General features: G+C 45.1%; 1 protein-coding gene across 1 annotated transcript in view; it reads left to right on the top strand.

Moving 5' to 3' along the window:
- PLG (plasminogen) overlaps positions 1 to 11,417 on the top strand; it is a 189,630-nt gene extending 178,213 nt beyond the window's left edge. The window contains exons 18-19 of the mRNA XM_063917521.1: positions 9,829 to 9,974; positions 11,158 to 11,417. Coding sequence (XP_063773591.1) covers positions 9,829 to 9,974; positions 11,158 to 11,319 — 308 coding nt within the window. The 3' untranslated portion in view covers positions 11,320 to 11,417. The remainder of the gene's footprint in view (positions 1 to 9,828; positions 9,975 to 11,157) is intronic.
- Positions 11,418 to 13,700: the final 2,283 nt, after the last annotated feature.

Below are 13,700 nucleotides of genomic sequence, written 5' to 3'. Positions count from 1 at the left end.
TGTGAAGCTGAACCACTAGCCATGAACATAGGCCAGGGCCTCAGCCGTTCCTTGCCACTCCGTGTGGTAAATGGCATATTGGCAAGTTTACGCTTCTCCTCCGACAATTTTATTTTAGATTTTGGAGTCCTTTTTTTACTGATATTTGGTGTTTTGGATTTTACATGCTCTGTACTATGACATTGGGCATCAGCCTTGGCAGACGACGTTGCTGGCATTTCATCGTCTCGGCCATGACTAGTTGCAGCAGCTTCAGCACGAGGTGGAAGTGGATCTTGATCTTTCCCTAATTTTGGAACCTCAACATTTTTGTTCTCCATATTTTAATAGGCACAACTAAAAGACACAGAGGTAGCTACAGCCGTGGACTACCGTACTGTGTCTGCTGCTAATATAGACTGGATGATAATGAGATGAAATCAATATATATTATATCACACTAGTACTGCAGCCGGACAGGTAGATATATTTATTATGTAATGACTGATGACGGACCTGCTGGACACTGTCAGCTCAGCAGCACCGTAGACTGCTACAGTAAGCTACTATAGTAGTATGTATAAAGAAGAAAGAAAAAAAAAACCACGGGTAGGTGGTATACAATTATGGATGGACGAGCGACTGCCGACACAGAGGTAGCTACAGCCGTGGACTACCGTACTGTGTCTGCTGCTAATATAGACTGGATGATAATGAGATGAAATCAATATATATATATATATAATATCACTAGTACTGCAGCCGGACAGGTATATATATTTATTATGTAATGACTGATGACGGACCTGCTGGACACTGTCAGCTCAGCAGCACCGCAGACTGCTACAGTAAGCTACTATAGTAGTATGTATAAAGAAGAAAGAAAAAAAAAAAACCACGGGTAGGTGGTATACAATTATGGATGGACGAGCGACTGCCGACACAGAGGTAGCTACAGCCGTGGACTACCGTACTGTGTCTGCTGCTAATATAGACTGGATGATAATGAGATTAAATCAATATATATTATATCACACTAGTACTGCAGCCGGACAGGTAGATATATTTATTATGTAATGACTGATGACGGACCTGCTGGACACTGTCAGCTCAGCAGCACCGCAGACTGCTACAGTAAGCTACTATAGTAGTATGTATAAAGAAGAAAGAAAAAAAAAAAACACGGGTAGGTGGTATACAATTATGGATGGACGAGCGACTGCCGACACAGAGGTAGCTACAGCCGTGGACTACCGTACTGTGTCTGCTGCTAATATAGACTGGATGATAATGAGATGAAATCAATATATATTATATCACACTAGTACTGCAGCCGGACAGGTAGATATATTTATTATGTAATGACTGATGACGGACCTGCTGGACACTGTCAGCTCAGCAGCACCGCAGACTGCTACAGTAAGCTACTATAGTAGTATGTATAAAGAAGAAAGAAAAAAAAAAACCATGGGTAGGTGGTATACAATTATGGATGGACGAGCGACTGCCGACACAGAGGTAGCTACAGCCGTGGACTACCGTACTGTGTCTGCTGCTAATATAGACTGGATGATAATGAGATGAAATCAATATATATATATATAATATCACTAGTACTGCAGCCGGACAGGTATATATATTTATTATGTAATGACTGATGACGGACCTGCTGGACACTGTCAGCTCAGCAGCACCGCAGACTGCTACAGTAAGCTACTATAGTAGTATGTATAAAGAAGAAAGAAAAAAAAAACCACGGGTAGGTGGTATACAATTATGGATGGACGAGCGACTGCCGACACAGAGGTAGCTACAGCCGTGGACTACCGTACTGTGTCTGCTGCTAATATAGACTGGATGATAATGAGATGAAATCAATATATATATATAATATCACTAGTACTGCAGCCGGACAGGTATATATATTTATTATGTAATGACTGATGACGGACCTGCTGGACACTGTCAGCTCAGCAGCACCGCAGACTGCTACAGTAAGCTACTATAGTAGTATGTATAAAGAAGAAAGAAAAGAAAAAAACCACGGTTAGGTGGTATACAATATTATATATATATATATATATTATATACAATTATATATATATATATATATATATATATATATATATATATTAAACTCACTGGTGGTGATTATTAAACTGGTGGTCAGGTCACTGGTCACACTATCAGCAACTTGCAAGTAGTACTCCTAAGCAGACAATCACAATATATATTATACTGGTGGTCAGTGTGGTCACAATGGCAGTGTGGCACTCTGGCAGCAAAAGTGTGCACTGTACGTTATATGTACTCCTGAGTCCTGCTCTCAGACTCTAACTGCTCCCCACTGTCAGTGTCTCCCCCACAAGTCAGATAATACAGTCACACTATCTATCACTTCAGCAAGTAACTACTAGTACTCCTCCTAATGCTCCCCAAAATTACTACTGTGTCTCTCTCTACTGTCTCACTCTCTTCTCTATAAACGGAGAGGACGCCAGCCATGTCCTCTCCTTATGAATCTCAATGCACGTGTGAAAATGGCGGCGACGCGCGGCTCCTTATATAGAATCCGAGTCTCGCGATAGAATCCGAGCCTCGCGAGAATCCGACAGCGGGATGATGACGTTCGGGCGCGCTCGGGTTAACCGAGCAAGGCGGGAAGATCCGAGTCGCTCGGCCCCGTGTAAAAAAAACTGAAGTTCGGGCGGGTTCGGATTCCGAGGAACCGAACCCGCTCATCCCTAATTTAAACCCAGGTACCACAAAAAAGGGTATTATGTTTGGGGAGAAAAAACTACCCGTAGTTTTTCCCCCATCTGAAGAATTAAACGAAGTGTGTGAAGAAGCGTGGGCTTTCCCTGATAAAAGATTGATAATCTCAAAAAAATTACTAATGGCGTTCCCTTTCCCGCCAGAGGATAGGGCACGTTGGGAAACACCTCCTAGGGTGGATAAAGCGCTCACACGTTTGTCTAAAAAGGTGGCACTTCCGTCTCTGGATACGGCCGCCCTGAAGGAGCCTGCGGATAGAAAACAGGAGGCAATCCTGAAGTCTATATATACACACACAGGCATTATACTTAGACCAGCTATTGCGTCAGCATGGATGTGCAGTGCTGCCGCTGCGTGGTCAGATTCCCTGTCAGAAAATATTGACACCCTAGACAGGGACACTATTCTGCTAACCATAGAGCATATAAAAGACTCAGTCTTATACATGAGAGATGCACAGAGGGAGATCTGCCGGCTGGCATCTAAAATAAGTGCATTGTCCATTTCTGCTAGGAGAGGCTTATGGACCCGGCAGTGGACAGGGGATGCAGATTCCAAAAGGCACATGGAAGTTTTGCCTTATAAGGGTGAGGAGTTATTCGGGGATGGTCTCTCGGACCTCGTTTCCACAGTGACAGCTGGGAAGTCAGCATTTTTACCCCATGTTCCCTCACAGCCTAAAAAAGCGCCGTTTTATCAGGTACAGTCCTTTCGGACCCAGAAAAACAGGCGAGGAAAAGGCGGGTCTTTTCTGTCCAGAGGCAGAGGTAGGGGAAAAAGGCTGCATCAAACAGCTAGTTCCCAGGAGCAAAAGTCCTCCCCCGCTTCTTCCAAGTCCGCCGCATGACGGTGGGGCTCCACAGGCGGAGCCAGGTACGGTGGGGGGCCGCCTCAAAAATTTCAGCGATCAGTGGGCTCGCTCACAGGTGGATCCCTGGATCTTTCAAGTAGTATCTCAGGGGTACAAGCTGGAATTCGAGGCGTCTCCCCCCGCCGTTTCCTCAAATCAGCCTTGCCAGCAACTCCCTCGGACAGGGAGGCTGTGCTAGAGGCAATTCACAAGCTGTATTCCCAGCGCGTGATAGTCAAGGTGCCCCTACTTCAACAAGGACGGGGTTACTATTCCACACTGTTTGTGGTACCGAAACCGGACGGTTCGGTGAGACCCATTTTAAATTTGAAATCCTTGAACACATACATTAAAAAAATTCAAGTTCAAGATGGAATCGCTCAGGGCGGTTATTGCAAGTCTAGACGAGGGGGATTACATGGTATCCCTGGACATCAAGGATGCTTACCTGCATGTCCCCATTTACCATCCTCACCAGGAGTACCTCAGATTTGCGGTACAGAATTGCCATTACCAATTCCAGACGCTGCCGTTTGGTCTGTCCACGGCACCGAGGGTATTTACCAAGGTAATGGCGGAAATGATGATACTCCTTCGAAAAAAGGGAGTTTTAATTATCCCATACTTGGACGATCTCCTAATAAAGGCGAGATCCAAGGAGCAGTTGTTGGTAGGAGTAGCACTATCTCAGGAGGTGCTACACCAGCACGGTTGGATTCTAAATATTCCAAAGTCACAGCTGGTTCCGACGACACGTCTACTGTTCCTGGGAATGATTCTGGACACAGTCCAGAAAAAAGTGTTTCTCCCAGAGGAAAAAGCCATGGAGCTGTCGTCTCTAGTCAGAAACCTCCTGAAACCAAAACAGGTGTCGGTGCATCACTGCACGCGAGTCCTGGGAAAGATGGTGGCTTCTTACGAAGCAATTCCTTTCGGCAGGTTCCATGCCAGAATCTTTCAGTGGGACCTGTTGGACCAATGGTCCGGATCGCATCTTCAGATGCATCGGCTAATAACCCTGTCTCCAAGAACCAGGGTGTCTCTACTGTGGTGGCTGCAGAGTGCTCATCTTCTAGAGGGCCGCAGATTCGGCATACAGGACTGGGTCCTGGTGACCACGGATGCCAGCCTTCGAGGCTGGGGGGCAGTCACACAGGGAAGAAACTTCCAAGGACTATGGTCGAGTCAGGAGACTTCCCTACACATAAATATTCTGGAACTGAGGGCCATTTACAATGCCCTAAGTCAGGCAAAATCCCTGCTTCAAAACCAGCCGGTACTGATCCAATCAGACAACATCACGGCAGTCGCCCATGTAAACCGACAGGGCGGCACAAGAAGCAGGACGGCGATGGCAGAAGCCACAAGGATTCTCCGATGGGCGGAAAATCACGTGTTAGCAGAGCCGGCCCTAACCAATATGATGCCCTAGGCAAGATTTTGGCTGGTGCCCCCTAGCACCACCACCACTAGTTCCGCCTCTGACCCTGCACCCCTTTCCCAGCACCATCACCCCCCACCCATAGCAGTCCTTTTTTTTTTTTTTTCTACCCCCTGTAATTTAAATAAGAACAGTGTGCACATTCGGTGCACAGCCCAAAAAGGTATGAGTTTTTGCTAGCAAGGGGCATGGCCACACAATAGTACCCCCAATTCAAATTATGCTTCACAGTAGTACAACTTTATTCACAATTTATCATACAATAGTGTCCCTTATTCATATTACATCACACAGTAGTACCAATTTACCTTATATACGTTACTTCTCACAGTAGTGCCCCTTATTCACATACCATCATACTGAATTGCTCCTTATTCACATTACACACCATATTGCTCTTTATTCTCATTACACCATACCATATTGCTCTTTATTCACATTACACCACACCATATTGCTCTTTATTCACATTAGACCACATAGTAGTGCCCTTTCTATATGTTACGCCACACAGTAGAGCACCTTAAACACATAATGCCACACATTGGTAATGTATTTATACACATAATACCACACAGTAATGCCCCTTGCACATGACACACATTATTAATGTCCTTATAAATATAATGCGCCTTACACATTATGCCAACTCTTATTAATGTCCTTATACACAGAATTTCCCTTACATATATGCCTCATTGTTAATGCCCTTATACACATAATGACACACATAATGTCCCTTACACATATGCCACACATTATTAGTGCCCTTATACACATAATGACAGACATAGAGCCCCTTACACATATGTTACACATTATTAATGCCCTTTTACACATAATGACACATATAATAACTGGTGTGAGTCAGCTGGCAGCTTTGCTAACGTCGGGTGCCTATTTTTTGTGAAAATGCATCTTATTTGCATTGCTATGTGGCTAGGATGCACAAGCAGCTTCTGCTGAGTAAATTGATATATGGCATGCCTATATACTGTGTGCGACTGTGGCTGTATCTGCATACGAAATGCTACACACAGAATATAGGCATGCCACATATCATTTTAATCAGCAGAAGCTGCTTGTGCCCCTAGGCATGCCAGATGCCCTAGGCAATTGCCTAGTTTGCCTATACCTAGGGCCGGCTCTGCGTGTTAGCACTGTCAGCAGTGTTCATTCCGGGAGTGGACAACTGGGAAGCAGACTTCCTCAGCAGACACGATCTCCACCCGGGAGAGTGGGGACTTCATCCAGAAGTCTTCACACTGATTGTAAATCGTTGGGAACGGCCACAGGTGGACATGATGGCGTCCCACCTAAACAAAAAACTAGAGAGATATTGCGCCAGGTCAAGGGACCCTCAGGCGATAGCGGTGGATGCTCTAGTGACACCGTGGGTGTACCAGTCGGTTTATGTGTTCCCTCCTCTGCCTCTCATACCAAAGGTACTGAGAATAATAAGAAAACGAGGAGTAAGGACAATTCTCGTGGTTCCGGATTGGCTAAGAAGAGCGTGGTACCCGGAACTTCAAGAGATGATCTCAGAGGACCCATGGCCTCTGCCGCTCAGACAGGACCTGCTGCAGCAGGGGCCCTGTCTGTTCCAAGACTTACCGCGGCTGCGTTTGACGGCATGGCGGTTGAACACCGGATCCTAAAGGAGAAAGGCATTCTGGAGGATGTCATTCCTACGCTGATTAAAGCCAGGAAAGATGTAACTGTAAAACATTATCACCGCATATGGCGGAAATATGTTGCTTGGTGTGAGGCCAATAAGGCCCCAACAGAGGAATTTCAGCTGGGTCGATTTCTGCACTTCCTACAGACAGGAGTGTCTATGGGCCTAAAATTAGGCTCCATTAAGGTGCAGATATCGCCTCTGTCGATTTTCTTCCAAAAAGAACTAGCTTCACTACCTGAAGTTCAGACATTTGTAAAAGGAGTGCTGCATATTCAGCCCCCTTTTGTGCCTCCAGTGGCACCCTGGGATCTCAACGTGGTGTTGAATTTCCTAAAATCACATTGGTTTGAACCACTGAAGACCGTGGATCTTAAATATCTCACGTGGAAAGTGGTCATGTTATTGGCCTTGGCTTCGGCCAGGCGTGTTTCAGAAATGGCGGCTTTGTCATGCAAAAGCCCTTATCTGATTTTCCATATGGATAGGGCAGAATTGAGAACTCGTCCCCAGTTTCTCCCTAAGGTGGTATCAGCTTTTCACTTGAACCAACCTATTGTAGTGCCTGCTGCTACTAGTAACGTGGAGGATTCCAAGTTGCTGGACGTAGTCAGGGCCTTGAAAATTTATGTTTCCAGGACGGCTGGAGTCAGGAAAACTGACTCGCTATTTATCCTGTATGCATCCAACAAACTGGGTGCTCCTGCTTCTAAGCAGACTATTGCTCGCTGGATTTGTAGCACAATTCAGCTGGCGCATTCTGCGGTTGGACTGCCGCGTCCTAAATCAGTTAAAGCCCATTCTACAAGGAAGGTGGGCTCATCTTGGGCGGCTGCCCGAGGGGTCTCGGCTTTACAACTTTGCCGAGCTGCTACTTGGTCAGGGGCAAACACGTTTGCAAAATTCTACAAATTTGATACCCTGGCTGAGGAGGACCTTGAGTTCTCTCATTCGGTGCTGCAGAGTCATCCGCACTCTCCCGCCCGTTTGGGAGCTTTGGTATAATCCCCATGGTCCTTTCGGAGTTCCCAGCATCCACTAGGACGTTAGAGAAAATAAGATTTTACTCACCGGTAAATCTATTTCTCGTAGTCCGTAGTGGATGCTGGGTGCCCGTCCCTAGTGCGGATTGTCTGCAATAATTGTACATAGTTATTGTTTAATAACGGGTTATTGTTATGAGCCATCTGTTGAGAGGCTCAGTTTTGTTTCATACTGTTAACTGGATATGGTATCACGTGTTGTACGGTGTGATTTGTGTGGCTGGTATGAGTCTTACCCGGGATTCAAAATCCTTCCTTATTGTGTCAGCTCTTCCGGGCACAGTATCCTAACTGAGGCTTGGAGGAGGGTCATAGTGGGAGGACCCAGTGCACACCAGGTAGTCTAAAAGCTTTCTTTTAGTTGTGCCCAGACTCCTGCGGAGCCGCTATTCCCCATGGTCCTTTCGGAGTTTCCAGCATCCACTACGGACTACGAGAAATAGATTTACCGGTGAGTAAAATCTTATTTTTTCCAGCAGCAGCAGTACTAGTCTGCGACTGTCAGTGTCAGTGAGTGACTGACTTGTAAGTAAGCTGCTGCATCTTGCAAGGGAAAAAGAGGGGGAGCCAGACCAGGCTGAGGAGGAGCAGTGTAATTGCAGTGAGTGCCATCAGGGGTGTTTGTTTGGTGCACACCACAACATTTGGCAATGTATCTGCTTTATTAGGATTGGTACAAGGGTGGATATTTTACATTGCGTTGATCATCAATAGATGGTGCTAGACACGCCCAAAAGGCGGTGCTAGACACACCCCTCCGATGGTGCACCCCCTAATAAAATGTGCTGCGCACACCTATGATTAATAGAAGGGTGTTAGCCTGTTATATCACCACGGCAGTAGTGCCTTAGGCCTACCACAAGTTCCGGAGTGGCTCCTCCCTACACTCTATTTGTCCTATGCCTATCTACTATATGTAGAGCCGAGTATCCACAAGGCAACAATCTTTTCAGCAATTTCAACCTTAGCAGCTTTCATATCTGTTCTATGAATGGTGACTCTCTTATCATCCTCAGCTGCCAATCCTATTCACTTCTTTACTGGACCCATCCAATTCTCTGGCTGCTTCCTTATGTATTTTGCTGCAGCAATGCTACTGCTGATGTGACATCCCCAATGGCCCTCATTCCGAGTTGTTCGCTCGCTAGCTGCTTTTAGCAGGTTTGCACGCGCTAAGCCACCGCCTACTGGGAGTGAATCTTAGCTTTGCAGAATTGCGAACGAAAGATTAGCATAATTGCGAATAGAAATTTCTTTGCAGTTTCTGAGTAGCTCGGGACTTACTCTGCCACTGCGATCAGTTCAGTCAGTTTCGTTCCTGGTTTGACGTCACAAACACACCCAGCGTTCGCCCAGACACTCCCCCGTTTCTCCAGCCACTCCCGCGTTTTTCCCAGAAACGGCAGTGTTTTTCCGCACACACCCATAAAGCGGCTAGTTTCCGCCCAGAAACACCCACTTCCTGTCAATCACACTCCGATCACCAGAACGATGAAAAATCCTCGTTATGCCGTGAGTAAAATACCTAACTTTTGTGTAAAATAACTAAGCGCATGCGCTCTGTGAACCTTGCGCATGCGCAGTAAGCGACTAATCGCAATATAGCAAAACTCGGCAACGAGCGAACAACTCGGAATGAGGGCCAATATCCGCCAATCTGCCATATTTACTTTGGGATATCACTGGATTGTATAACAAGCATAGAATACCCAACCCAGAAAATTCCCAGGTCTTCGTTCCGTGACCCTGGTCGGGAGCAGAGTCGTGGACTCAGGACTTAGTCCCAGATAGTCTCCTTTTTCACTGACCAAAATCTGGGTTTTGTGCAAGTGCAAAACACAGGATTTTTATGTCAGTGGAAAAGGGGTATAATATTATTATTATTATTATTATTATTATTATCTAGGATAGCCTACAGAAAGTGGGGGTAACTGTAGCACCATCTGTAGGCTGCTGGGGATTTATTGCAAAATATGACCCTAAATGCTAATTTAAAAAAATGAGCACTAACATTCAACTTTTACTGTGTACACAGTCCTATAACTATATTATTCCCTCCTAGGTACTGGCAAAGTTGGAGTTCTCAAAGAAGCTGGCTTCCCTGTTATTGAAAATAAATTATGTAATCGCCCTGAATATCTGAATAACAGAGTTACTAGCCGGGAGCTGTGCGCTGGTAATATCCATGGGGGAACTGACAGCTGTCAGGTGAGAATCCAATTTTATAACACATTACCCTTTAGTAAGTTCTTTTGGCCTAATGCTACTGAGTAAATGGCAGCATCATACCAAAATGAGAGCGTAGTACCAATGTTTTCTGGGAAAGACCACACACACACACACACACACACACACACACACACACGCACACACACACACACACGTGTGTTAAAGTTACCCCCCCGTATATGTTGCTCAATCTCAATAAATGTGTCTATACACATGACATTCCGGAAGGATGGATTTCCCACGTGACATGTGCCCAGGTGCAGGGTCTGCGACAGGGGCGGGTCAAAGGGGACACCTGTACCGGGCCCCAAGGATTAGAGGCACCCCAAGGATATGCCGCTTAGTGAATGGTAGGGATGTGAGCTGTCTTGCCCAAATAGGGCAGCGAGCTGTAGGTGGTGTGGCTGCAGTGACAGGAACCTCTCACACACAGTGACTCTGCCACGCAAGTGTGCGCCCGCTCTTCTGGGTCCAGCTCGGTTGCAGGCAGTTATGGGACATGGCATCAGCTCTGCTGGCCAGGATTCCTTTGCCCTGCGCTGGACTCTTCTGGTGGGGTGTGAGTGCTGCATGGTAACTGCTGTGCGGTGTTTGGGTCTGGATACTGGGGAGTGCAGTGCAGGCGAGTCTCTCACTGGGGAAAGAATGGTGAGGGGAAACAGAGTTTTGGGATGGGGGAGCTGGGAATGCAGCATGTCATTGGGGGAGACAGACTGTGGGGTGTGTGGGAAGAAGGAGAGAGAGAGAGACACACACAGACTGTGGTATGTGTGGGGATGGAAGGAGAGATATACATATTTATATATTTGTATAAATAAATAAATATATATATTTATTTATTAACTGATTATTACATAGCTAAGCAAATTCTGCTGCGCTTTAATATATATATATATATATATATATATACACTAACACACACACATACACACATATAAATAAATAATAAAACAAAGGGAACCCAGAGATATCACTGTATGGAGCCCCAAGATTTCTGTTGCCGGCCCTGCCTAGGTGTGCCACTTGCTGCAGAATTGCAACACTCTCATGTGGATACACAACTTACTCAATAAATTCTATACTCAAGCATGATTTATTAACATTACATACATAAAAAAGTATCCACTGTGCAAAAACGTGATCACTTTTTTTTCTCCCCCAGGGTGACAGCGGAGGACCCTTGTCCTGTTTTGATGGAGAAAAATATATTATTCAAGGAGTAACATCCTGGGGTCTTGGTTGTGCACAGGCTATGAAGCCTGGTGTGTATGTGAGAGTCTCTATGTTTATCCCATGGATTGAAAAGACAATGAAAGAAAATTAATGCATCAATAGGATTGATGTTCTTGTGAATGAGTGGATGAAGCGATAAATATGAACAGTACAACATAACAATTAAAAACATACTTTGTGTTAGTCTAAGTTATTTACATTCCTACTATTTTGTAATACCACTTTACAATATATCGCATGGATTTACTAATGGTTGCCTCTATTAGGAAACAAACAAACAAGCACATTTTAAAGTTAGTATGTTTAAATACACTGTACAACAAAGAAATACAGTATTTTACGTGGAAATTCTAACCATTAAATTAAAACAAATGAACGGAACATCACTCAGGACCTTCACTTGTTGCCAGCTATACTCAGCATTCCTGTATCCAGATTTGACAACCTATATACTGTATTCTTTAGACGATTCCCTAGAATTTAACAAAATACCCCTTCTTCATCATAAATGGGCTATATCTCTGATCAGAGAGCTAACAGAGTTCTAAATGTCATATTCATTCTGCACATGCTGGAATCAATTAGCAGTAACTATATTGTCGGAAACATTTTCACTGTTGCGCGGTACCATTTTATCTGTTGTATTTAATTAAAATCTAGAATTTCCACTGCAGGAAGATCTAAGAGGCTGGCAAAGTTTACATGATTATGGGAAACTAAATACACTTTTACTAACTAAACAAAGTGCCATAAACATGGGAAATGTATCAAGCTTTGGAGAGGGATACACAGGTGTATTCAATTGAAGTCAGAATTGCCGTCAAGTCAGAAAGATGGCAGTTTCTGACTTTTTTAGGTCGAATCATGATTCGACCTATTCAATGGAGCTGCCGTTTTTCTGACTTGTTGGAAAACAGGTGGATCAGCGGATTAGCCGTGGATCCACTTGTTTTGTGGAATTAGAGGCCAATTCCAACAGTTTTTTGGCCCGTTCTTGGCAATGCTGATCCGACTTCAAAAAAAGTTGGATCAGCATTGTCGAAAGCAGGCAAAACCTGTCGAAAATGCCCGCTAATTTAATAATTATTATATTTGACTATTTATTAAATTATTTTTGTCTACTATGTAACTATACAATGACATTAAAAAAGTAAAAATGGGGGGCATAGCCTGGCTGGCATATCGGTGAGAAGTGCCTCTCATGAGCTCCTGCCCAGTTTTAGCTTTAAACCTCTATTGTGGCCATCCAAAGTCGTCATTTCATCACTTTCCACCATCTCCTGCTGCCCTGTATTGGTTGGTGTTACCCGAGGGGAGAAAGAGAGGTTGCTTACCTTCCTGCAGAGTGCGGCCTTCCTGCTCGTCCCAAGCCAAGGACTGTGTTTGAGCATGAGGCCGCCATGGACATCCGAAAGTGCGGGTCCGGGAACTCCACTAGGGGCACCTTCTGCAACTCCCCTCCTGTAGCGGTTCCCCACTGCCTCCTGCCCGCTGACCTCCACCACCCCTGGATCATTGATGGTAGCCACTGTTCAGCTTCACAGCCGGGGAGTGCCTGTATCTCTCCGGCGTCTCACCTCCCGGCAGCCATCTTGGCAGCGGCTCCCTCCGGACTCCTGGCTGACACAGCAGCTGGTGGTGCTGTATCTGCCCTGCCGGTCCGTTTCTGTTACCCTGCACCTGCTTGAGATTTATAATAGCTGCCTGGAGATTCCTGATAATTGTGGAAGGTGATTTAATGTATGGAAGCTGCAGCTCCACTATGCACATTTTTTATTTTATGATATTTCCTGCCTCCCATCTCTACTGTCAAAGTGAGCTATCTCTCATCTCCCTCATTATTTTGTTTTGCCACACATGAGTTGATAAGCACTGGGGAGGTTTTATATAGCTGCTGTATTGTTGGTATATGCATCTCTCAGATTCCTGTATCAAGGAATTTCACTTTATATTGTATATGAAAATTGAGGCTGGGACTCCATCTGTTGGTGAGCTCTGCTACCTTCATTTCACTGTGAGTCTGATCTGCTGCAGCATGATGCTTTAACCACTCCTGATTATAAGCGTCACCACTTCATGCCTTGAATTTTTGATGTTAACCTCCTTGTGACATCAAATGTCAATTGGTGCAATAATGATGCTTCTTGCTGATGTGATATGATTAGACCACACAGAGGGGAATGTGCGATGTGACATCATTTCCATAGTGCCTAGCCGTTTACAGTACAACTATTCCACAGCTCTAGTTCTGTGTTTTGTTGTTCTGCTTCATGCCGAGACATTGCAGCTCTAAAAAATCTGTAAAGCCTTTTACAATGGAGGCCTTTCATACATTATTTGGAATCCACCTCTGATCTTGCCTCACCTGCTCCATTGTCCCCATCGCTGACATCTAGTTCCATGGAAGGGGATGGGGCTGCAGAATCTTCTCCCATCAGCCTCCCACGTCAGCCCAACAAGGAGGCCTTGGAC

This window comes from Pseudophryne corroboree, chromosome 4, assembly GCF_028390025.1.
Source record: "Pseudophryne corroboree isolate aPseCor3 chromosome 4, aPseCor3.hap2, whole genome shotgun sequence".
Classification (NCBI taxonomy): Eukaryota; Metazoa; Chordata; class Amphibia; order Anura; family Myobatrachidae; genus Pseudophryne; species Pseudophryne corroboree.
The sequence above is the reverse complement of the archived record's forward strand: the minus strand, read 5'-3'. Positions and strand labels throughout refer to the sequence as shown.